Raw genomic sequence first — 26,968 nt, forward strand, 5'->3', positions numbered from 1 at the left:
AAAGCTTTTTCTGCATCTATTGAGATGATCATATGGTTTTTATCTTCAATTTGTTAATATGGTGTATCACATTGATTGATTTGCGTATATTGAAGAATCCTTGCATCCTTGGGATAAATCCCGCTTGATCATGGTGTATGATCCTTTTAATGTGTTGTTGGATTCTGTTTGCTAGTATTTTGTTGAAAATTTTTGCATGTATATTCATAAGTGATATTGGTCTGTAATTTTTTTTTTTTTTGGTAGTATTGTTGTCTGGTTTTGGTATCAGGGTGATGGTGGCCTCATAGAATGAGATTGGGAGTGTTCCTTCCTCTGCAATTTTTTTGGAAGAGTTTGAGAATTATGGGTGTTAGCTCTTCTCTGAATGTTTGATAAAATTCACCTGTGAAGCCATCTGGTACTGTACTTTTATTTGTTGCCAGATTTTTAATCACAGTTTCAATTTCATTACTTGTGATTGGTCTGTTCATATTTTCTGTTTGTTCCTGGTTCAGTCTAGGAACGTTATACCTTTCTAAGAATTTGTCCATTCTTCCAGGTTTCCATTTTATTGGCATAGAGTTGTTTGTAGTAGTCTCTTAGGATGCTTCGTATTTCTGAGGTGTCTTTTGTGACTTCTGCTTTTTCATTTCTAATTTTATTGGTTTGAGTCCTCTTCCTCTTTTTCTTGGTGATTCTGGCTAATGGTTTATCATTTTTGTTTATCTTCTGAAAGAACCACTTTTAGTTTTATTGATCTTTCCTATTGTTTTCTTTGTTTCTATTTCATTTATTTCTGATCTGGTCTTTATGATTTCTTTCCTTCTGCTAACTTTGTGTTTTGTTTGTTCTTCTTTCTCTAGTTCCTTTAGGTGTAAGGTTAGATTGTTTACTTGAGATTTTTCTTGTTTCTTGAGGTAGGCTTGTACAGCTATAAACTTCCTTCTTAGAACTGCTTTTGCTGTATCCCATAGGTTTTGGATTGTTGTGTTTTCATTGTCATTTGTCCCTGGGAATATTTTGATTTCCTCTTTGATTTCTTCAGTGATCTCTTGGTTATTTAGTAACGTATCGTTTAGCCTCCATGTGTTTGTGTTCTTTATGTTTTTTTCCCTGTAATTCATTTCTAATCTAATAGCATTGTGGTCAGAAAAGATGCTTGATATGATTTCAGTTTTCTTAAATTTACTGAGGCTTGATTTGTGACCCAAAATGTGATCTATCCTGGAGAATATTCCGTGCATACCTGAGAAGAAAGTGTAATCTGCTGTTTTTGGATGGAATATCCTATAAATATCAATTAAATCTATCTTGTCTATTGTGTCATTTAAAGCTTCTGTTTAAATGTTGGATGATCTGTTGGATCATCTGTTGGATGATCTGTCCATTGGTGTAAGTGAGGTGTTAAAGTCCCCCACTATGATTGTGTTATTGTCTATTTCCTCTTATAGCTGTTAGCAGGTGCCTTATGTATTGAGGTGCTCCTATGTTGGGTGTATATATATTTATAATTGTTATATCTTCTTCTTGGATTGATCCCTTGATCATTATGTAGTGTCCTTCCTTGTCTCTTGTAACATTCTTTATTTGAATGTCTATTTTACCTGATATGAGTATAGCTACTCCAGCTTTCCTTTGATTTCTATTTGCATGGAATATCTTTTTCCATCCCCTCACTTTCATTCTGTATGTGTCCCTAGGTCTGAAGTGGGTCCCTTGTAGACAGCATATATATGGGTTTTGTTTTTGTATCCATTCAGCAAGCCTGTGTCTTTCGGTGGGAGCATTTAATCTATCCACGTTTAAGGTAATTATCGATATGTATGTTCCTGTGACCATTTTCTTAATTGTTTTGGGTTTGATTTTGTAGGTCCTTTGCTTCTCTTGTGTTTCCCACTTAGCAAAGTTCCTTTAGCATTTGTTGTAGAGCTTGTTTGGTGGTGCTGAATTCTCTTAGCTTTTGGTTGTTTGTAAAGCTTTTGATATCTCCATCGAATCTGAATGAGATCCTTTCTGGGTAGAGTAATCTTGGTTGTAGGTTCTAACAGTTCATCAGTTTAAATATGTCATGCCAATCCTTTCTGCCTTGTAGAGTTTCAATGAGAAATCACCTGTTAACCTTATGGGAGTTCCCTTGTATGTTATTTTTTGTTTTTCCCTTGTTGTTTTCAATAATTTTCCTTTGTCTTTAATTTTAGCCAATTTGATTACTATGTGTCTCGGTGTGTTTCTCCTTGGGTTTATCCTCTATTGGACTCTCTACGCTTCCTGGGCTTGGGTGGCTATTTCCTTTCCCATGTTAGGGAAGTTTTTAAATATAACTCTTCAGATATTTTCTCTGGTCCTTTCTCTCTCTCTTCTCCTTCTGGGACCCCTATAATGCGAATGTTGTTGCGTTTATTGTTGTCCCAGAGGTCTCTTAGGCTGTCTTCCATTTCTTTTCAGTGTTTTTTCTTTATTCTCTTCCACAGTAGTGAATTCCACCATTCTGTCTTCCAAGTCCCTTATCCATTCTTCTGCCTCAGTTATTCTGCTATTGATTCCTTCTAGTGTATTTTTCATTTTTGTTATTGTATTGTTCATCTCTGTTTGTTTGTTCTTTAATTCTTCTAGGTGTTTGTTAAACATTTCTTGCATCTTCTCGATATTTGCCTCCATTGTTTCTCTGATGTCCTGGGTCATCTTCACTGTCATTATTCTGAATTCTTTTTCTGGAAGGTTGCCTATCTCCACTTCATTTAGTTGTTTTTCTGAGGTTTTATCTTGTTCCTTCATGTGGTACATAGCCCTCTGCTTTTTCATCTTGTCTATCTTTCTTTGAATGTGGTTTTTGTTCCACAGGCTGCAAGATTGTAGTTCTTAGTGCTTCTTCTCTCTACCCTCTGGTGGATGAGGCTATGTAAGAGGCTTGATGGGAGTGACTGGTGGTGGGTAGAGCTGACTGTTGCTCTGCTGGGAAGAGCTCAGGAAAACTTTAATCCACTTGACTGCTGATGGGTGGGGCTTTGTTCCCTCCATGTTGGTTGTTTGGCCTGAGGCAACCCAACACTGGAGCCTACCTGGCCTCTTTGCTGGGTCTAATGGCAGACTCTGGGTGGGCTCACACCAAGGAGTATTTCCCAGAACTTCTGCTGCCAGTGTCCTTGTCCTCGTGGTGAGGCATAGCCACCACCTGCCCCTGCAGGAGACCCTCCAACACTAGCAGGTAGGTCTGCTTCAGTCTTCTGTGGGGTCAATGCTGCTTCCCCTAGGTCCCGATTTGCACACTACTTTGTGTGTGCCCTCCAAGAGTGGAGTCTCTCTTTCCCCCAGTCCTGTCAAAGTCCTGCAGTCAATTCCCACTAGCCTTCAAAGTCTGATTCTCTAGGAATTCCTCCTCCTGTTGCCGGACCCCCAGGTTGGGACGGTTGACATGGGGCTCAGAACCTTTGCTCCAGTGGGTGGATTTCTGTGGTATAAGTGTTCTCCAGTCTGTGGGTCACCCACCCACCAGTTATGGGATTTGATTTTACTGTGATTTTGCCCCTCCTTCTGTCTCATTGTGGCTTCTCCTTTGTCTTTTGTTGTTGGGTATCTTTTTGGTGAGTTCCAGTGTCTTACTTTTGATGATTGTCCAGCAGGTAGTTGTGATTCTGGTATTCTCGCAAGAGGGAGTGAGAGCATGTCCTTCTACTCCGCTACGTTGGTTCCTCCTCCCTTTATTTTGTTAATATGTAGTGAATTACTTTTTTTTTTTTTGCGATACGCGGGCCCCTCACTTTTGTAGCCTCTCCCGTTGCGGAGCACAGGCTCCGGATGCGCAGCCTCAGCGGCCATGGCTCACGGGCATAGCCGTTCCGCGGTATGTGGGATCTTCCCAGACTGGGGAACGAACCCGTGTCCCCTGCATCAGCGGACTCTCAACCACTGCACCACCAGGGAAGCCCGTAGTGAATTACTTTGATTGATTTCTAAAATGTTAAACCAACATTAAATTTCTGATATAAGTCCCACTTAGTTATGATGTATTATTCTTGTTTTATATTACTAGATTATATTTGCTAATGTTCAGGGCTTTTACGTGTATTTTTTTTTTTTTTGTGGTACGCGGGCCTCTCACTGTTGTGGCCTTTCCCGTTGCGGAGCACAGGCTCCGGACGCTCACGCTCAGTGGCCATGGCTTACAGACCCAGCCGCCCCGTGGCATGTGGGATCTTCCCGGACGGGGGCACGAACCCGTGTCCCCTGCATCGGCAGGCGGAGTCTCAACCACTGCGCCACCAGGGAAGCCCTACGTCTATTCTTATGAATTAGATTGGTTTGTAGTTTCCCTTGTAATGTCTTTGTCAGGTTTTTGCCTCATAGAATATGTTGGGATGTGTTCCCTTTTTGGTAATCTGGAAGAATTTGTGAAAGATTGCTGTTACTTTCTCCTTGAAGTATTCAAAAGAGTTCACTGATCTAGCCATCTGAGACTGGAATAATGTTTGTGGGATGATTTTAATTACAATTATCCTTCTTTCTAGGTTTAGTGTCCATAACCCTAACAAAGGCCAGCACTCCAAACTGCATATGAAATTGCATTTCCTCTCAGGGTGTTGCTTCAAGAATTCACTTCTTCTTTTGCACTATTACTTTGTAATAACATAAGCGCATAAATATGCTATAATATTTATAGTATGAAAAGCAAGCCAAATGTAAAACCTTCTATTGACCTTACCTATTCAACTGCTGTTCCTCTGTTTCCCTTTGGTTGTCTCCAGTTCCCCTCCTCTCACTCTTTATTGGACCCTACTCTCTCTGCTTCACTGAAAATGTATTTGTCAAGGCTTCCACTGATGTCCATCTTGCAAAGTCCATTCTCTAATTCTGAGTCCTCATCCTGTTGGACTTTGATTACTCCATCCTTCCAAACTCTTTTCTTGAGCTCCCACTTTCCTGGTTTTATTCCTCGGTCTCCTGGCTCCTTCCTCCTCACACCCCTGACATCTGGATGTAGGACTGTTCTAAGGCTTGATGCCCAGACTTCTTCCCCATGTTCACTTAATTCCTAAGTGACCTCATACTGTCTAAGGGCTTTAAATCCCATCTCTATGAGACAATGGATTATTAATTTTTTCTCTTATCTTGACCTTTGCCCTTGGACTCCAGACTTGTATATCCAACAGCTCATCTTCACTTGCATAAGCTGGAATATCAAACTGTGCATGTCAGAAGTCAAACTCATCATCCTCTTCCTTAAACTTGCTCTTCATTCAGTGTTCCCCATCTCAGTACATGGTAACTGCTTTCTTCTAGTTGTGCAGGCTAAGAACCCTGAAGGGTTTCTTGATTTCTCTCACACTGCACATTTAATCCTAAGAAAATCTTTTCACCACCTTCCCTGGTCCAAGGTGCCTCTAGCAACTCATCTCCTTGATTTAGCCCTTGTAATCTCCCACCGTTCATACAGTTTATTTCCGACACGGCAGCCAAAATGATTATAGTAAAACTCTGTTCAAAAAACCCTCCCGTAGCTTTCTACCTACAGCAGCCAAAGTTATTTTTTAGACCCTTAGTCCGTAAATGGTCTGCCTCTGTGCTTTCTGATGCCTTTTTGACCTAATTTCCTCCTATTCTGACCCTTCCTCATTCCACTGTAGCCACACAGGCTTCAGTGATATTCCTTGAATTTGCCAGGCAGGCTCCTGCCTCAGGGTCATTGCTTTTCTTCAGGGTTTCACTACATGTCACTTCTTCAATAAGGCTTTCTTTGAACATCCTGTTTTAGATATCATCTTACCATACTCCTTAGCCTCCTTTTAATTTTCTTCATAGATTTTATCACCATGTAACCTGTTTATTTGATATATTTTATTAATTTATTTTAATATAAATTCAAGGAGAACTGGTATTTTTATCTCTTTGGTTCTCTTCTGTATCCCCAGAACCTAGAACAGAGCCTAGGACAAATAGACATTCAGACAATATTTGTTGAATGAATAAATGAGTGAGTAGTAAATGAATATAAGAAATCCCTTTGAAATGTGTATGCCATTTGAGTCAGCAATTTAGTTATAATAATTTATTCCAAGAAGGAAATTGTGCAGGTACACAAAGAAACATGTATTGAAATATTTTTATTAAGAATGAAAAACTGGGGAATTCCCTGGCGGTCCAGTGGTTAGGATTCAGTGCTTTCACTGCCGTGGCCTGGGTTCGATCCCCGGTCAGGGAACTGAAATCCTGCAAGCCGCATGGCACGGCCAAAAAAAAAAAAGAAAAATCGGAAACAGTAATAGGAAATTGGATATTAACTAGATCATGGCACAGCTATACGATGAAATACCATGCTTCCATTACAAAGGATGTGGCTTTACTTTTATTGACTTGGAAAGATGTTCACAGTGTATGGTTAAGTGAAGAAGACTGCAAAGGGTACATGCAAAAATATTATATTGATCATCTCTTGCCAGCAGGACCATTAGTGATCTTACTTGTCTTTTTCATGTTTTGTGTATTTTCTGAATTTTTGTATTATTATAACCAATTATTTTATGTCAGAAAAATTGTATACATATATAAAACCAAGTTGTCAAATCTTTCACAAGTAGCCATATTCTGCTTGGTCTTCCCGTAAGACAGGAATGCTCAGCTTGGAGTCCATGAATGGACCTCATGGGATCTGTGAACCCCTTGTCAAATCTGTAAGCCAGATTTTCTACGAACTTACATATGTGCATTTTCAGATCATCACAGCAATCCGTATTCCCTAGTTGATCTTCCTCAACCTTGCAACAGTGTGTTCCTGGGTTCATTCTTGATAAAGTAGGGAAGACTCATCTTCTCTGAGTCTGCCTCTTCTTTGAACCCTTTCTCTTCAGTCTTTCACTAATTTCCACTTGCTTGGTTTCCGTCACAACTAAGTGAATGGAGGTTATGAGAGGACATAGCATTCAGTAGGTGCTGCCCTTTATCCAACAACATTTCAACTCGACTTTCGTGCGTACCCTGTGCTGTGGAGTGAGTACCCACTTATTACCAGTGCTTTATCATATCTGTTCTTTCTCCATCCTTGTATAAGACCGTTCCCAAAGTGATATTTAATGCCATGATGCCACTAAATTCTCCTCCCCTCCAGGATCATAGCTCAAAGTGTTGTTTCTTAGATTTTTTTGTGTCATGCTAGTAATAAATTACCTCCATTTCATGAATGGCCACTTTCCCTTTTACTTTACTGTAAACTCAGTTATGTGGGGTAATAAGATGGAGAGATTGTTATTCAAGCCGTCATGTATGATGCCAAGGCTTCGATCATGAAACTTCCATTTGCTACTGCTCTTTCCCTTTGGTGATATAATTTTGCTTCCTAGCTGTATTATTCCTGAAGCAGCTTTGTTACCCTCACTGGTCTAGCTACATTCCTCTTCTTGCAGTGAGATTTTTATAGTAGTATTATTATTAGTTTTGAAATGGCTAAACATTTTTCAGTTAATAATGAGTTTATTATTGAGGATCTCCAAGCTTCACCATTGTTTGGCCTTATTCATTGCCATATTCTCAGTTCCCATAGTAAATATTAGCTGGAATAAATGAACAAATAAATCATAGTTTAAAAAACCATCTTCCCTTTATGTTTTAATATAAGCAAGGCCTTGGTTTTATAAAAATGAAATGATTGGCCTTAGGAAGTCATGAATTATTGGTCACCAGATGAATTCAAACAAACTGGATGACCATTTGATGGGAATATCATAGATGAGATGCAAACATCATTATTTGGGTAGATTCTCACTAAATTACTTTCTGTCTGATATTCCTGTTTAAGTTAAAATCAGCCCTGAAAATTTGCTGATGTTTAAATAACATGCATAAATATGTCATAGGAAATATAAGTCATAATCATGATGTGTATGGAGTGCTTACTCTCTCTCAGTAACTGTGTAAAGTAAGTCCTTATAAGTTATTTCATTTACAAAACAACCATATAAGTTCACAACTCTTCTTACCCTTATTTGATAGGGAAGGAAACTGAGGCTTGGAGAAGATTTTTAACTTGTCCAGTTGTGAACTATGGAGACAGGATTAAGACTCTGAGGTCTTTTAAATTGCTGCATTATACTGGCTTGCTGATGACCAAATACTGTTAAAAACTAATAAAAATAGAATCAATATGATTCTAATGAAGGATGCCAAAAAGTGCACCTTTTACTCCCCACTCTGCCATCTCCCTCAATACTTGAGGGAATCATTGGAAGAGGCGAGGTGAAACAGCCGTTTTGTTTCTAATAAGTGAACGCAGCAGCCTAACTTACAGTAAATTTGGCCCTACCACTGGACTTCATGTTTCATATTTTACTGGTTACACTAGAGCCCCCACAATACCAGTGCTGTCCACTTAGTTTCTATGAGCGTGGATTAATCTTCTGTTTTTATCTGCAAGTTATGCCTCCTGGTTTCTGCATTATTTCAATTAAAAATGTATTCAGCACACTGAATTGTATGCTTTAAAACAGTAAATTTTATGTTATGAGAATTTTGTCTCAAAAAAATGTGTTCAAATTGCTTGCTATTCACAGAATTGGCTATAAAAAGCTGGACTTTATAAATGATGCCTAATTGGGACTATTGACAAATAACTAAAATAGTTACCATTTATTGAGTGCTTCCTGTGTTTCAGATGCCAGGCTTTATATGGCTTATCCCATTGAATCCTTATTTTACAGATGAGGAAACTGAGGCAGTGAGAGGTCAGGTCATAGATGGTAGTGAGAGGCAGAGCTGGTTTTCAATTTCAAAGCCTGTGCACATAACTCCTTTGCAGTTGTACCATCCATGAACCACACTAATGATATAGTTGGCACTAGAAGTGCCTCTGGCTTTTCTTCAAGTGACTGATTTACAACTGGGTTGTAGCTTAATGTTCTGAGGTGATCTGATCATTTTTCTATTTAGGTTTAATGTAAGGCGGCAGAAAAATTCTCGTTTCATGTTGTGTGCAACCTTTTGGCGGATGAGACATGACCTTATTTTTATCCTTTGATCTTGAGTTATGAAGGAGGTTGTTAAAATGAATGATGTCCTACCACTGTTGCCAATTTCTTCAAAGCCTAGTCTTAGTTTATATTTCTGCCATTGCAAAGGATATTTGATTAACAAGGGCATAAATTATTATAAAGGGTGAACTTTATTTCTGATTTTAGTTACTTCTCAAGATTATGAATAACAAATCAGGGCGACATGATGTGTTGAAGTGTGACAAATTATCTTCTTGGGATTTAAAATGTGATTTCAATTTAAGGTAGTAAATGCTCATTAAACATAAAAGGGAAAATGAAGGACAATACAAAGAAGGTTAAACTTCGTACATAGTTCTGTCACTCAGTTGCTTTTAAAAATGTTGATACATTTTATTCCAATTATATATTTTCCCCATGGTCACAACTGTAATGTATTAGTTAGGGTTCTTGCTTGTAAGGTGACTTCGGGGGTGGTGGACAGGCAGGGTAGCTTACAGTACTGATGGGAGGCTGAGGCACCAGAATTTGGAGGAGGCAATAATCAAAAGTGCCCTTGTAGGTCAGCAAACAGGAAGCAAGATGCAGAGTGACCTTAATATAGCTGACTGGGATGCTGCTGCCCTATCGCAATGTAGGGGTCCCTCCTCCCTCTCTTCCTTGCTGTGCTTCATCCAGATACCCAGTCCAAAGGAAGAGTGTCAGATTGCTAAGATGTGTCATGGACCTGTCCCTGGCTGTACTACGGGGAGGAAGACGGAGGATTTGACCTTCGCTTTTTGAAATGAAAAAAATATCTAACGTGTTTTGGGCGTGCCCAACAGTGTTCTGAGTGCTTTCTTAAATTAACTCATTCCAATCCTCAGGGAAGTCCTTTGAGGCAAGTGCAATTTGTATCTTTGTTTTATAGTTGGGTAACCAGATGAGGCACAGAGAGATGAAGTAGCTTAGTGCTACCAGGAGGGCTACCAGGATGTGAAGCGGAGGTCAGGCTTTAGGGCTTGGGTGTTTAACCACACTGATCTACTGAGCCTTGGGGTGGGGGGATAGGTGAGGGGAGGCCACCTCCCACTTAGATGCCACCCAGTGGGGGACAGGTGGAGTTCTGGAAATGAATAATATTTATTGAATACTCACCACATGCCAGGCACACTTCTAAGTGTTTTACATCATCATTTATTTTTCTTTTCACTGGATGTTTTTTGTGTATTACATATCTATTTCATTAAAAAAAACTGAGCGAATGATGCTGATAAAAATGTAATTTTTGGTAAAATATTTAACTACTGAAGTGTTGTTCTTGTTTGTGCAGCATGGTGTCAGCCTCCGTGCTATTAAGGATAATTCTGGTGCCTCAAATTTAGGAATTCAGTACAGGTGACAGTAATATCTAGAGGAAGAGACCAGACTGACAGCAGTGGTAGGGTTCTTGCCTCCATGTGGTAAAAGAACTGAAGGTATATAGCAATGGGGTGATGTGTTTGCTGATGTTATTTTTTTTTAATGCAAATATCTCTCTATCATTATAGAACTCACTAGTTGATTAAATAATGAATACTTGTTATCAAATAATAAGATAGAAGGGACTCTCTGATTGGTATCTTCTGGATCAAAGACCGAACAACTTGGTGTTTTATTTATGCTTAATAAGTTTACACATGATTTATATTCTGGATTACTTAGTTTATTTTTTATCTTAAAATAGAATTTTACTATATATGTGTGTATGTATGTATTATATTAAAGAAGTAATACATAATTAATGGAGAAAATTCAAGGTTATAAAAATATTTGAGAAGGTTCTTGCATCCTTTCCCCCAAATTGTACTCCCCTGAGGTAACTACTGTTAACATTTTGGCATATATCCTTCTTGATCATTTTTTCTCTAAACACACACACACACAGTTTTCTCAAACTAAATGGGATTCTATAGAGCTTTTTTTAAGTTTAATTCATATTGGTAATTAACGATGGCATTATTTCACGTCAGAACCTCATGCTTTCAGAGAGTGGCATAGTGTTCCATAACATGGATGTATAATTCCCCTGTGAGTGGGTAGTTGGTATTTTATCAGACTTTTTTTTAGTGAGTGACACCACTGTCACTTTTTTTCTCCTCTACTCTCATTGGCCTTTGGTTTCATTTGCTAGTTCCTCCTCGAAATGTTAATGTGTCATTTCATCTATAATAATTCCCTGGATAATCCCTATGCCTTCATGGCTTTCAATACAATCTCTATGTCTATGACTCCCAAGTCCTATTTCCATAATGGACCTCTCTCCATCTCAGACTGGTAGATCTAGCTGACCTCCCTACATGTCCTCTTGAATGCTCATTAGGTACTTTAAACATAACATATCTAGGTTTAAAACTTGGTTCAAATTATCCTTGTTTTTCTTAATTTGAGAATGCCTTGATTTCTTCATCTCTGAAGGATATTTTTACTGGGTATAGGATTCTGGCCTGATAGCTTTTTCTTTCATCACATCAAAAATATTTTTCCACTTCCTTCTGGCTTTCATTGTTTCTTCTGGGGAATTCACTACCATTCTAATTGTTTTTTCCTATACATAACGTGTCAGTTTTTTTTCTCACTGCTTTCAATATTTTTATCTTTATTCTTAGTTTTCAGAAGTTTCGTTATGATCAGTATTCCTTCGAGTTTATCTTGTTTGGGGTTTGCACAGATTCTTGAATCTGTGAGTTTATGTCTCTGACCAGATTTGGGGAGTTTACAGCCATTATTTCTTCAAGTACTTTTTTAGTTCACCCTCTTTCTCCTCTTTTATGGGCTCTGATTACGAAAATGTTAGAACTTTTGTTATAATCTCCCAGGGCTCTGAGACTGTTCATTTTTTTTCAGTCTGTTTTGTCTCTGCTGCTCAGATCAGATAATTTTTGTTCTGTCTTCTAGTTAACTGACTCTTTTTTGGTCCCCTCCATTTTGCTGTTGAGCTTTTTATTTCAGTTATTGTATTTTTCAGTTTTAAAATTTCCATTTGGTTCTTCTTTATTTATTTGGTCCTTCTATTTCTTTGCTGAGGCTTTCTAACTTGTTTTTTTAATTTTTGAATTTTATTTATTTTTTTTATACAGCAGGTTCTTATTAGTCATCCATTTTATACATATTAGTGTATACATGTCAATCCCAATCTCCCAATTCATCACCCCCCCCACCCTACGCCACAGCCACTTTCTCCCCTTGGTGTTCACACATTTGTTCTCTACATCTGTGTCTCTATTTCTGCCCTGCAAACCGGTTCATCTGTACCATTTGTCTAGCTTCCACATATATGCATTAATATACGGTATTTGTTTTTCTCTTTCTGACTTACTTCACTCTGTATGACAGTCTCTAGATCCATCCACGTCTCTACAAATGACCCAATTTCGTTCAATTTTATGGCTGAGTAATATTCCATTCTGTATATGTACCACATCTTCTTTATCCATTCGTCTGTTGATGGGCATTTAGGTTGTTTCCATGACCTGGTTATTGTAAATAGTGCTGCTGTGAACATTGGGGTGTATGTGTCATTTTGAATTATGGTTTTCTCTGGGTATATTCCCAACAGTGGGATTGCTGGATCATAAGGTAATTCTATTTTTAGTTTTCTAAGGAACCTCCATACTGTTCTCCATAGTGGCTGTATCAATTTACATTCCCACCAAGAGTGCAAGAGGGCTCCCTTTTCTCCACACCCTCTCCAGCATTTGTTGCTTGTAGATTTTCTGATGATGCCCATTCTGACTGGTGTGAGATGATACCTCATTGTAGTTTTGATTTGCATTTCTCTAATAATTAGTTGAGCAGCTTTTCATGTGCTTTTTGGCCATTTGTATGACTTCTTTGGAGAAATGTCTATATAGGTCTTCTGCCCATTTTCTGATTGGGTTGTTTCTTATTTTAATATTGAGCTGCATGAGCTTATATGTTTTGGAGATTAATCCTTTGTTTATTTGTTTGCAAATATTTTCTCCCATTCTGAGGGTGGTCCTTTCGTCTTGTTTTCTTTGCTGTGCAAAAGGTTTTAAGTTTAATTAGGTCCCATTTGTTTATTTTTGTTTTTATTCCCATTCCTCTAGGAGGTGGATCAGAAAAGATCTTGCTGTGATTTATGTCAAAGAGTGTTCTTCCTATGTTTTCGTCTAAGAGTTTTATAGTTTCCGGTCTTACATTTAGGTCTCGAATCCATTTTAACAGGCTCCGGACGTGCAGCCTCAGCGGCCATGGCTCACGGGCTCAGCTGCTCCGCGGCATGTGGGATATTCCCAAACCGGGGCACGATCCCTTGTCCCCTGCATCGGCAGGCGGACTCTCAACCACTGTGCCACCAGCAAAGCCCTATATTTCTGTTTTTGTGCCAGTATCATATTGTCTTGGCTACTGTAGCTTTGTAGTATAGTCTGAAGTCAGGGGGTCTGATTCCCTATTTTTCCCTCAAGACTGCTTTGGATGTTCAGGGTCCTTTGTGTTTCCATACAAATTTTTAGATTTTTTGTTCTAGTTCTGTAAAAAATGCCATTGGTAATTTGATAGGGATTGCATTGAATCTGTAGATTGCTTTGGGTAGTATAGTCATCTTCACAATATTGATTCTTCCAAACCAAGAACATGCTATATCTCTCCATCTGTTTGTGTCATCCTTGATTTCTTTCATCAGGGTCTTATAGTTTTCTTCATACAGGTCTTTTGTCTCCCTAGGTAGGTTTATTCCTACGTATTTTATTCTGTTGTAATGGTAATTGGGAGTGTTTCCTCAATTTCTCTTTCTGATCTTTTGTTGTTAGTGTGTTGGAAAGCAAGAGATGACTGTGCATTAATTTTGTATCCTGCATCTTTACCAAATTCATTGCTTAGCTCTAGTACTTTTCTCGTGGCATCTTTAGGATTCTCTATGTATAGTATCATGTCATCTGCAAACAGTGACAGTTTTACTTCTTCTTTTTCAATTTGTATTCCATTTATTTCTTTTTCGTCTCTGATTGCCATGGCTAGGACTTCCAAAACTATGTTGAATAATAGTGGCGAGAGTAGACGTCCTGTCTTGTTCCTGATCTTAGAGGAAATGCTTTCAGTTTTTCACCATTGAGAATGATGTTTGCTGTGGGTTTGTCATATACGGCCTTTAGTATATTCAGGTAGGTTCCCTCTATGCCCACATTCTGGAGAGTTTTTATCATAAATGGGCATTGAATTTTGTCAAGAGCTTTTTCTGCATCTATTGAGATGATCATATGGTTTTTATTCTTCAATTTGTTAATATGGTGTATCACATTGATTGATTTTCATATACTGAAGAATCCTGTGTCCCTGGGATAAATCCCAGTTGATCATGGTGTATGATCCTTTTAATGTTTTGTTGGATTCTGTTTGCTGGTATTTTGTTGAGGATTTTTGCATCTACATTCGTAAGTGATATTGGTCTGTAATTTTCTTTTTTTGTAGTATCTTTGTCTGGTTTTGGTATCAGGGTGATGGTGGCCTCATAGAATGAGTTTGGGAATATTCCTTCCTCTGCACTTTTTTGGAAGAGTTTGAGAAGGATGGGTGTTAGCTCTTCTCTAAATGTTTGATAGAATTCACCTGTGAAGACATCTAGTCCTGTATTGGAAGATTTTTAATCACAGTTTCAATTTCATTACTTGTGATTGGTCTGTTCATATTTTCTATTTCTTTCCGGTTCAGTCTTGGAAGGTTATACCTTTCTAAGAATTTGTCCATTTCTTCCAGGTTGTCCATTTTATTGGCATAGAGTTGCTTGTAGTAGTCTCTCAGGATGCTTTGTATTTCTGCAGTGTCTGTTGTAACTTCTCCTTTTTCATTTCCAATATTCTTGATTTGAGGCCTCTCCCTCTTTTTCTTGATGAGTCTGGCTAATGGTTTATCAAGTTTGTTTAGTTCATTGTCATTTGTCTCAAGTTATTTTTTCATTTCCTCTTTGATTTCTTCAGTGATCTCTTGGTTATTAAGTAACGTATAAAATAACCTCCATGTGTCTGTGTTTTTTTACATTTTTTTCCCTGTAACTGATTTCTAATCTAATAGCATTGTGGTCAGAAAAGATGCTTGATATGATTTCAATATTCTTAAATTTACTAAGTCTTGATTTGTGACCCAAGATGTGATCTATCCTGGAGAATTTTCCATGCGCACTTGAGAAGAAAGTGTAATCTTCTGTTTTTGGATGGAATGTCCTATAAATATCAATTAAACCTTTCTGGTTTATTGTGTCATTTAAAGCTTCTGTTTCCTTATTTATTTTCATTTTGGATGATCTGTCATTAAGGTAATTATCGATATGTATGCTCCTATTACCATTTTCTTAATTGTTATGGGTTTGTTTTTGTAGGTCCTTTTCTTCTCTTGTGTTTCCCAGTTAGAGAAGTTCCTTTAGAATTTGTTGTAGAGCTGGTTTGTTGGTGCTGAATTCTCTTTGCTTTTGCTTGTGTGTAAAGATTTTGATTTCTCCATCAACTCTGAAAGAGATACTTGTTGGGTAGAGTAATATTGGTTGTACGTTTTTCCCTTTCATCACTTTAAATATATCGTGCCACTCCCTTGTGGCTTGTAGAGCTTCTGTTGAGAAATCCGCTATTAACCTTATGGGCATTCTCTTGTATGATATTTGTCGTTTTCCCTTGTTGCTATCAATAATTTTTATTTTTCTTTAATTTTTGTCAGTTTGATTACTGTGTGTCTCACCGTGTTTCTCCTTGGGTTTATCCTGCCTGGGGCTCTCTGTGTTTCCTGGACTTGGGTAACTATTTCCTTTCTCATGTTAGGGAAGTTTTTGACTATAATCACTTCAAATATTTTCTCTGGTCCTTTCTCTCTCTATTCTCCCTCTGGACCCCTGTAATGCGAATGTTGTTGCATTTAATGGTTTCCCAGGGGTCTCTTAGGCTGTCTTCGTTTCTTTTCAGTCTTTTTTCTTTATTCTGTTCTGCAGCAGTGAATTCCACCATTCTGTCTTCCAGGTCACTTATCCGTTCTTCTGCCTCAGTTATTTTGCTATTGATTCCTTCTACTGTGTTTTTCATTTCAGTTACTGTATTGTTCATCTCTGTTTGTTTGTTCTTTAATTCTTCTAGGTCTTTGTTAAACGCTCCGGACGCGCAGGCTCAGCGGCCATGGCTCACGGGCCCAGCTGCTCCGCGTTATGTGGGATCTTCCCAGACCGGGGCACGAACCCGTTTCCCCTGCATCGGCAGGCGGACTGTTAACCACTGCGCCACCAGGGAAGCCCTGTTAAACATTTCTTGCATCTTCTCAACCTTTGCCTCCATTCTTTTTCTGAGGCCCTGGATCATCTTCACTATCATTATTCTGAATTCTTTTTCTGGAAGGTTGCCTATCTCTACTTCATTTAGTTGTTGTTTTGGGGTTTTATCTTGTTCCTTCATCTGGTACCTAGCCCTCTGCCTTTTCATCTTGTCTATCATTCTGTGAATGTGGTTTTTATTCTACAGGCTGCAGGATTGTAGTTCTTCTTGTTTCTGCTGTCTGCCCCCTGGTGGATGAGGCTATCTAAGAAGCTGGTGCAAGTTTCCTAATGGGAGGGACTGGTGGTGGGTAGAGCTGACTGTTGTTCTGGTGGGCAGAGCTCAGTAAAACATTAATCTTCTTGTCTGATGATGGGTGGGGCAGAGTTCCCTCCCTGTTGGTTGTTTGGCCTGAGGCAACCCAACACTGGAGCCTCCCCGACTGCTGTCTGCCCCCTGGCGGATGAGGCTATCTAAGAAGCTGGTGCAAGTTTCCTAATGGGAGGTACTGGTGGTAGGTAGAGCTGGGTGTTGCTCTGGTGGCAGAGTTCAGTAAAACTTTAATCTGCATGTCTGCTGATGGGTGGGGCTGAGTTCCCTCCCTGTTGGTTGTTTGGCCTGAGGCAACCCAACACTGGAGCCTCCCCGGGCTCTTTGGTGGTGGTAATAGCAGACTCTGGGAGGGCTCACGCCAAGGCGTACTTCCCAGAACTTCTGCTGCCAGTGTCCTTGTCCTCGTGGTGAGTCACAGCCACCCCCCGCCTCTACAGTAGACCCTCCAACACTAGCAGGTAGGTCTGGTTCAGTCTCCTATGGGGTCACTGCTCCTTACCCTGGGTCCTGATGGGCACACTACTTTGTGTGTGCCCTCCAAGAGTGGAGTCTGTGTTTTCACCAGTCCTCTCGAAGTCCTGAAATCAAATCCTGCTATCCTTCAAAGTCTGATCCTCTCGGAATTCCTCCTCCCGTTGCTGGACCCCCCAGGTTGGGAGGCCTGACGTGGGTCTCAGAACCTTCACTCCAGTGGGTGGACTTCTGTGGTATGTGTTCTCCAGCTTGTGAGTCACCCGTCTAGCCGTTATGGGATTTGATTTTATTGTGCTTGCACCCCTCCTACCATCTCTTTGTGGCTTCTCCTTTGTCTTTGGATGTGGGGCATCTTTTTTGGTGAGTTTCAGTGTCTTCCTGTCGATGATTGTTTACCAGTTAGTTGTGATTCCAGTGCTCTCACAAGAGGGAGAGCACATCCTTGTCCTCCGCCATCTTGAACCAATCTCAGCCTCTAACTTTTTTTCATTTGTTTCAAGTTTGTTCAAATATGTTTGTAATTGCTCATTTTAATCAATGCCTCTTTAAAATCTGTGTCAGGTAATTTTTACATCTCTGTCATCTTGTGATGTTGATATCTATTGCTTGTCTTTTTTCATTATATTTGAGATCTTTCTGATTCTTGGTATGCTGTTTGATTTGGGGTTGAAACCTGGATATTTTTGTATAATGTTTTGAGACTTGGATTGAAACATGGATATATTTGTATGATGTTCTGAGACTTGGATCTCATTAAACTCCATATTTTATGTGACTGTCTGTGACAATGCACTGGCAGAGGATGAGGGGGTGTCATCTTGTTATTTCCAGGTGGAACTAGAAATCCAGGTGCCCTACTAGGCCTTCAGTTGACAATTAAGTGAGAACTTTTATTATTTCTGGGTGAGGGGGTGGAAGTTCCAACTGCCCACATGGTCTCTACCAAACACTCTGGTAGGGATGGTGTCATTACTGCAGGGTGATGGTGAAAGTTCTGCCTCTCCACTAGGCCTCCTCTGAGAAGGCAGTGTGCTTTGTTACTAGGGATGGAACATGGTCTCCACTGATGCCATGGTTCGTCTCATTACTGGCTGACAGGGTTACAATTCTTGGCTCTCTGCTTGGCCTTTGTTGGCACCACCCTGGCAGAGGTGTTGGGTACCTGATTTCTGCCTCAAGAGAGTGGAAATCTAGGCTCCCCACTTAGCCTTTGCTGACATGTTTGGGGATGGAATCACAGTTTTTCCTGTGATGCTTGGCTGGAATAGACTGGTTGTTCTCTAAAAGTTTTTGTCTTTCTGGGCTTCTCCTCTTTTGGTACTTTAGCTAGAGTGAGCAGGTTTTTGAGGGGAATTGTTTTGTCTGCATCCACTGGTATTTCCAGGTTGCTGGTATCTCCACCTCCAAGACTGGCATATATGAGGCAAAAAGAAAACCCTCTTCACTCACCATTCTGTTGTTACTTGGGCCCTGCGTGCCCTTGCATTTTTAAAAAATTTTCTCCATCTTTCAGACTCTTCTTATTGTTTGTTTTATAATATCCTGTTTAGTTGTACTTATTGGGAGGAATAGGAAAATTATGTCTATTCTATCTTTCTGGAGACAGAGGTCATGTACATCATTTTTGAGCTTTATTTTCAATGGGCCTCGTGTGATTATTCTTCTCTGTTCAGGTACCTGGAACTGGAAAGCAGCGGCCATCGGAATGAAGTCAGACTACACTACCACTCCTCCGGCAGCCACCATCCTCACACAGAAGTGTTTCCTTACATTTTGGCTGATGATAAGTGGCACAAGCTCTCCTTAGCCATCAGTGCCTCCCACTTGATTTTACACGTCGACTGCAATAAGTAAGTGAAATGTTCTCAGTTCAGGTAACGGAAGATTCTAAGAAATGACGGTTAATGCACATTACTTACCTGATGCTTCTTTGCAGAATATATGAAAGAGTTGTGGAAAAGCCTTCAACAGACTTGCCTGTGGGCACATCATTTTGGCTGGGACAGAGAAATAATGCACACGGATATTTTAAGGTATCTTCTGACTAAGGTCTGAGCATAAAGTGTAAATATAAATGCTTTTTAATGAATTTGGAAAAGTACGTCTTGCTTTTTATGGTATAAAGCAAAATAATTTGATGTGTATAGTTTTTTTCTATTTGTGTCTATTTCTGTTTTAGTTTTTTTTTTTTTTTTTTTTACACTGGTGTTTAATTTAGCTGGTCAGCACTATTTTCTCTCTTTTTCCTGAATGAGTTTGAACTTTAAACATAACAGAGATGATCACAAGGCTCAATCAGGGCAGAGTTAACATCTTCTTGAAATCAGGCATTCAAAATAATAAAAATCTAAAATGTTAATATACAAATAAACTCTCTACCTTTGAAATATAATCTTTGATGAGACTTTTATTGGGGTGTTAATAATAGAGGATTAAAACTTTTCATTATTCATGGTCTCTTCGTATTTCTGAAAGTGAGAAAGGAATACATATATATGCACAAATCTATCAAAGCTAGAAAGCAGTTATAATTTATATCTTTTTCTTATTGTCTATTTAGAGACACACTCCATGGAATTGCATCACAGGATCTAAAAGACATACCGTTTAACTTTCAGTATTTTAAGGTTGAGGAAATAAAGTTCAGAAAATTGCTTGATTACAAGCCCATAGTGTAATCATTTCCCCTCCAATGACTCTGACACTGCCTGTCATACAGAAGGGGATCGGCAAATGATTGTTAAATGAAACAATGATAGGTGATGTGTCTAACTCACGGATTTCTAGCTAGAGTAGGTACCAGTAACTTTAAAATTGTGTTCTGAGAAAGGTTTGTATTCCCAGAAAGGTATTTTTAAAACTTACTTAAACTGCTACCTGGAAACCAGGTGCTTTGAATGTGTTATTTCATCGAATCCTAGTCTTGCTAGCCTTGGTGCAGGGCCTTTTAAATTTTTTAAAAATCTCTTTTACATATGCATAAACTTGTTCAGAGAGTTTAAACAACTTATCCAAAGCCAGTCATGGGGAATTGATCCCATGCTTGTGAGTCCTGAAAAATCAGTGCTCTTTTCCCACATGAGGGATAGCAAGTTTTTGCTATAGGTGCCGAGTCTCTCTTCTATTTAATCATGGCACTCTTCCCCATGGAGCTCAGACGTGGCGTCAGAAACCTCACATGTCAGTTATGTGTACTACTCTAGGGGCCATAATTTTTACTGTAGACTGTAAATGGTGCTCACTAGATTTGGGCAGTACACAAACTATAGAACTCTACATGGTAGCTTTGCTTTCATGTTGCTGCTACCAAGTGATAGGATTTTGTTGTATACAAGTTGCTTCCCTGATCCAAACCCCAAGCAAACAGCAGATCCAGCAATTGCCACATAGTATACTTAAATATTTATCATTTACACTGACACTGTTTTTGTACCATGCTATTAATCAGATTAAATATGTAGAAGATACATAGTCCAGGATTTGACTGGTAAATCTTCGTAGGTACATTCAAAATTGTCTTAATAATATGTTGGTATGTCACCTCTGTTATTAAATGTTCTATTTCCATTTTTCAAAAGGGATAAAGTGAAATATTACTTAAAGAAAATATATAAAGATGTTGAAGGAAGAGAGGGGTGGTGAATGAAAGGGACGCTGGAGGGTGTCTGATGAGGTCGAGTTTGTGAGCTACCATTTGGCCATTGCTTTAAGAGCCTTGTAAGCTGGAAGCTAATTATATCTTAATGACAAAGGATGCATGTAAATTTCACATGTAAACATGTGATGTGACCTTCTGTGTAAAATGGGTCATTTCCAGTTGGCATTTTAAAAAATTTTAGGCTAAACTTTCTGTACTCCTAAGGACTCATCACTAAGTATTGCTGTAGCTGTTTAATAAATCTCTTGTCCTTTTTAAATTGAGAAATTCACTTTAAAATATCCAACCGAGAAACAAGAAATGCTAGAATAAGCATTGCTCTTATGACTTAGCTTTTCTCTTGTTTTCTTTTTGATGATAGCAGTTAACTTAAAACGGGTATCAGTTTCACTGTTGTTGAAACCCAAAGTGATCTTCAGGTTGATTTTTAAAGGTCATTTTCAAGCCTTTCTTCAGTGGCTAACTAAAAATAACTTCCCCAGACACAAACTGTTGCCTCTTAATTATATCTTGACATTTACTCTTAAGACTTTAAAAATATTATCAATAAGAAAGTACGGGGGTAATCATCTCTTTTGCCTGCCTGATGTTTTTCTTTCCCTTTGGTTTGAAGTCAAAGCAATGTATTCAAAAAGATTTTATTCAGGGATTTTGGTGAGTCTATCCTGTAATGTTTCCCTTCATGAACTTGACTGTTGAACATAATTTGGGTAGATGAAAGTAATACGTCTTTTTCAAAATTTTTCTCACACAGGGTATAATGCAAGACGTGCAATTACTTGTCATGCCCCAAGGATTTATTGCTCAATGCCCAGATCTTAATCGCAGTAAGTCCATTAGTTCTCGCACTGTGTAATGAAAAGTATGCTTCTTGCTTAGTTTTGTCCAAAATGTCAGTTTGAAATTAGAGTTTTTATATATTAGTTGTCAGCATAGACTTAACCAGATTGAACTCCTTATAAATATAACTTGACCAACGTGGTGTTTGTAATTCTAGCCTGTCCAACTTGCAATGACTTTCATGGACTCGTGCAGAAAATCATGGAGCTGCAGGACATTTTAGCCAAAACATCAGCCAAGGTAAAAGCTCCTTAGAAATAGAGTCTGGGGGAGCTCAAAAATCCTTGAGGTTCCTTACAATTCCTTTTATAACCACAGTTGTTCACCTTTGAGACTTTTCTTATACCCTACTGTGTACCAGGACTGAACCGAAATCCCTGCTCAAGAAAGGGGCTTATAAATATTCAAACCCTAGCCATCTGTATAACAAATGATTCAGTAAATCAAGAATGAGGCAGATTACTACACTGCTTATTACGACAATAGGATTTATTGTTTAATTTAGTTTTTATTATTTAGTTTTTCTTTGCAAGGAAGGAGGCAAGAGGACATTGTAAGAAATATGAGCACTAGAATTATGTCAAGGAAATGGTCCCATGAAATCTTTCTACCACTATGTTACAGTTGTAGGAATATTGGCTATCTTAAGCCTGTATCAAGTTTACCTATAGTTTCACCAGGCTGTTGTCTTGTTGCATAGCAGTTACTTATGACCTGGAAGTTGTGTTGTATATCAATGATTTGTTTCTGACCCAATATATATTCTAAAATTTATGTTTGCACTCGAGCAAACATAGTCATGAAATTAGACATTTTTAAAAATGGAAAATGCTTCTCTGCATTGTGGATGATGCTATTTTGACTTAGCCTTCTTTTCCATCATATAACTCCTGCTTTTTTCCCCCAAAGGCAGGGGGCAAGTTTACTACAAAAAGAAGAGGGGAAAAAATCCTTTCTTTTAAATTAAAGTCTTAAGTCATTTGCAGCAACATGGGCGGACCTAGAGATTATCATACTAATTAAGTAAGTCAGAAAGAGAAAGACAGTTACCATACGATATCACTTATATGTAGAATCTAAAATATGATACAAATGAACTTACCTGTGAAACAGAAAAAGACTCACACACGTAGAAAACAGACTTGTGGTTGCTAAGGGAGAGGTGGGTGAGCGAGGGATGGATTGGGAGTTTGGGATTAGCAGATGCAAACCATTATATAGAGAGTGGATAAACAGTAAGGGCCTACCATATAGCACAGGGAACTATATTCAATATCCTGTAATAAATCACAATGGAAAAGAATAAAATGAAAAAAATAAAGGCTTATGTATATTTATAATAAATAGTTGATGGGCACAGCCATCATTACAGCTATTCATCTGAGAAACAGTCAGATGCCTGTTGGAGTATTTTGCCTTTCTGCATTGCTGGAATGGTGAACGATATGAACCCCTTCCTTTGTGCCACAGCTGTCTCGAGCCGAACAGCGAATGAATAGATTGGACCAGTGCTATTGTGAAAGGACTTGCACCATGAAGGGAACCACCTACCGAGAACTCGAGTCGTGGACAGACGGCTGTAAGAACTGCACATGCCTGGTATGGCTTTCGCTGGAGTTCAGACTAAGGGAACTCAGATGTCCCCACCCTTTAAAAATTTATTAAAACAACGTCATCATGAAAATTTCGAGACCCATTTCCTCAAAACACAACACTAAAGTGGCAGCAAACCCGGTCAAATCTAAAGGACTATGTGTTGCCTTATTAAAGACCCTTTCTAGCCTATAAAGATGATTACGGTTTAAGAATGCTATAAAGTTTTAAGTTTACTGGTCCACACATGAAGTTAACAATTTAAATTGGGTCAGTAGAGGGATCCCCAAAGGATTCTATCCTGTTATCCTTAACTTTTCCAGGGATTTCCCCCTCATGTTTTATTAATGCATTTTGATAAAACTAAATTAAGTGCAACAGGAAATACTGTGTCCAGATTGGGCTGTACAAACAAATAATGGAGTTTAAATAATATTTAAAAGTTTACTAATACAGCAGAATACAAATTATAGAGTATAAATAAGTTTGAGTTCTCTAATTGCTCACTAATTAAGTAGAATATTTAATGCATTATTATTTCAAACATGTAAGTTCATTTTCAAAGACAAGTTCAAAAGGAGTTTAGTTTTGAGCTTTTAAATTCCATATGAATTACCTGTTAAAACTGGTTGACTGGAAAGAAGTCAGAGGTCTAAAAAATTTTTTTCCCAAGTTCATCCAGTTTATTCAAAAGTGGGAGATCATGATGTAAGAAGGTCAGAGTTAGCTGTGAAATAACTGTACATGTGTGTATGTATGTGCCTGCTTTGTATGATTTCTATTCAGGAACATATATTCCTATTAAAGTCATAGATTTTGCAAATACAGTAAAACCTTCCCAACTTGTTAAATGGGTGCCAAAAATCAAATTGAGTAAAATACAAGATGTGGTATGTGAAGTCAATAAAATGACTAGAAAAGCAGCTAACCTACCTGGGAGCTCTGGGTGACCTTCGGGAATCAAATTCCTTGAGGTCCCCTTTTCCGTCTGGCACCTCTTGTGATGATTGTCAGCACCAATTCATGGTGGTGGCCTGTCCAAGCTTAAATATCCTTGGGAAGATTTCTGCATCCTGAGACTGGGTCTCCAGCACAGCAGCAGCTATTCCAAAAATCTCCTCGTTTGTTGATGCTCATTTTGTGAGTCATCTGGGGAGACACGAGTGCCCCAGGCTGACCCTCAGCCTGCTGTTTTCCCTGTCAGCAGGTGCCCTTCCCTCCACACCTGTCCTCATCCACTTCACAACAGGAGGTGAGAACTCTAGCTCAGTTGCTGGACAGAAGGTGAAGCCAATCACCATCTGTGTTATGACCCAATTTGTATTACTGTGGGTTTTACTGTATTATGGGTTTTGCTGTATAATAACCAAAGAGAATAGTGGTATTTATGACATTTTACATGAAGAGTTTGAAATTTAAGAAATATATTAAACAATACTTGAAAGCTGCCAAGCTGCAACTTGGAAATTCTTTAAAATACTGTTTTCTTCTCAGAATGGAACCATCCAGTGTGAAACTCTGATTTGCCCAAATCCTGACTGCCCGCTCAAGTCGGCTCTTGCATACGTGGATGGCAAGTGCTGTAAGGAATGCAAACGTGAGCATAACTTTTATGATGAATACTTTTTTGGCAAAAATAAAGCTTTGTATTAATAAATATTCACCCATCATTGGTTTAATCTGGGTAAGCTAAATAGCTTTTAGAAATGATGGAAATACCTTCTCTATTTTGGTTGAGCAGTTCTTTTCCACTTAAAAGTGCTATACTTGTATTTTAGCAAGAAACTTTTTCTTGGAGGAATCTATTCTGTATAGTGACAGTAGTGGCAAAGATATGTAAGAAACTTAGTGGAAGGCACTTCTGTCATTAACACTGCTTGATACAAATACCTCTCAACTAGGTTGAGAATAGTCCACACTCAGTCAAGATAAACAAGAAAATCCAAGATACAAGTGACCTTCAACAGCAGAAGATACAAAACTCTATTAGTCCAAACCACAGAAGTGCACATTGTTATAGGATTGTCCAGTGTGGACAGGGCAGGGCCATGATCTTAATTGGTAAAAGAGGCTCATGCCACTGAAGGAGGAAGCCATCTGCCTTTTAGCAGCTGTTGTATACGGTTCACTTCTGATGTCTGGAAATGCTCTTTGAATCGATAGCTATCCTCAAATGGGTTCTAAATCATTTATTTAATAACATAAATCATCGCATCTCTATTACTTACACTTTAAAAGATTGCCTTAAGTCCATGTTAAAAGTAGCATTTAAAATTTAGCTACTAGTTTTTTTTTTTACCATGCAATAGTAACATATATGAGAACTGGGTTGTTATAAAGTTTGCAGACTATACAGGGCTGTGTAAGTGCAGTATAAGCATACACACGCATGCACGCACGCAAGACAGAAAGCGGGGAGGGCAAGGGAGGGGGAAGGAGAGGAAAACAAAAGTAACAGCTGCTTTTTCTAGGGTTTATCTGCTCCCTGGTCTCCGTTACCACTGCCATACCTTACCCTTGCCTACGCAGTGCGCAGGGTGCTCCTTCTGGCGAGAGTGACAAGTTATCAGAGAAAAATCAGGAGGTCACTTTGTAGCCCATTGATTTAATTCCCTCAGGAGCTCATGTATATTTACTTTTGTTAGACTTTACCTTGAAGCCAGTCCATTTCATGAGAGTGTATTAGCCTAGTCAAGTAGATTTGGCTGAACCAGGAAAGGTTGAATGCAGTCGTTCTCACACATGTCACCAGCTAATTTCCTTGGTGAGGGGTAATCTGAGTTCTTCCTTGAACTTGTATTAATAATGACAAGCTTGTGACGATATTCTGTAGTTTTCTTTGTAGATGCTTGGAGGTAGGAGGAAGAAGGGCCCTCTATAGGACTTTATATTCATTACACGACAGTAGCAGGAATCCTACTTTTGGCTTTTATTTCTTTCATCCTTTCCACTGATACTTCTACATTGTTACCTGTGAATATTTACATTCACATTTACATTAAGTGATGTTGATTTTATTAGAGACAGGCTGATTGGAATAATGGACCATCATGATAGATGGATTAGTCAGAAGTTGTGAATTTCAGTTCTGCTTTTATCATTTGTCTCTGTTACCAGCAGTAAGCTGCCTATTCAATCAGACAGTGCTTGAAATCTTCCCAGAAAGCATGTAGTTAGACTTAATAAAATGGTAAAATATTTTGAAATTCATTAATACAAAGTGCTTCTGGCAGACTTTGGTGTTAATGATCGGAAAGCAACTGTATCTCATACATAAAATAGTGAAAGCTGCAAATAAGTGATCAATGAGGGGACCATAGCATCACTGGAGAAGTGTCAAAATAATTCATTCGAGTCTTCCATTTCATACAGTTAAAAAATAATAAGGAATTAAATGACTTTGTCTTTCTGGTCATATTCAGTGATATGAGTGCCGTGGAATAAAAGGATTTGTGTCCTATGGTTGGTTGTATTTCAAGTATTTGAACCTCTGGTTCTGATGAATTCAACATTTTACGAGGGCTAGCATGATATTTTCAGTAAACACCCATAGATTTTTTTTTTCCTACGAGAAAAAAGTATTTAGTTCATACGGTAAACATTGTTAGAGATTATTTGGGAATGTGTCTCATGCACAAATTTTTTTATGCAGAAAAGAAATGACATAACTGTTTATTGAGTATAATTTATATACTATATATATATATGTATATAGTATATACATATATATGCTATGTAATTTGCCCATTAAAAAAGTATACAATTCAGTATATTTTAGTATATTTGTAAGGTTGTACAACCATCATCACTACCTAATTCCAGGACATTTTCATTATTCCACAAAG

General features: G+C 38.5%; 1 protein-coding gene across 2 annotated transcripts in view; it reads left to right on the forward strand.

Annotated features, from left to right (window-relative positions):
* NELL2 (neural EGFL like 2) overlaps window positions 1–26,968 on the forward strand; it is a 366,586-nt gene that overhangs the window by 70,153 nt on the left and 269,465 nt on the right. For both annotated transcript variants that reach the window (XM_024737158.1, XM_024737157.1), the window contains 6 exons: window positions 18,706–18,882; window positions 18,969–19,065; window positions 21,445–21,517; window positions 21,688–21,770; window positions 23,001–23,129; window positions 24,618–24,720. In XM_024737158.1, the coding sequence (XP_024592926.1) occupies window positions 18,706–18,882; window positions 18,969–19,065; window positions 21,445–21,517; window positions 21,688–21,770; window positions 23,001–23,129; window positions 24,618–24,720 (662 nt within the window). The remainder of the gene's footprint in view (window positions 1–18,705; window positions 18,883–18,968; window positions 19,066–21,444; window positions 21,518–21,687; window positions 21,771–23,000; window positions 23,130–24,617; window positions 24,721–26,968) is intronic.

Source organism: Neophocaena asiaeorientalis, unplaced genomic scaffold (assembly GCF_003031525.2).
Source record: "Neophocaena asiaeorientalis asiaeorientalis breed wild unplaced genomic scaffold, Neophocaena_asiaeorientalis_V1.1 scaffold134, whole genome shotgun sequence".
NCBI lineage: Eukaryota > Metazoa > Chordata > Mammalia > Artiodactyla > Phocoenidae > Neophocaena > Neophocaena asiaeorientalis.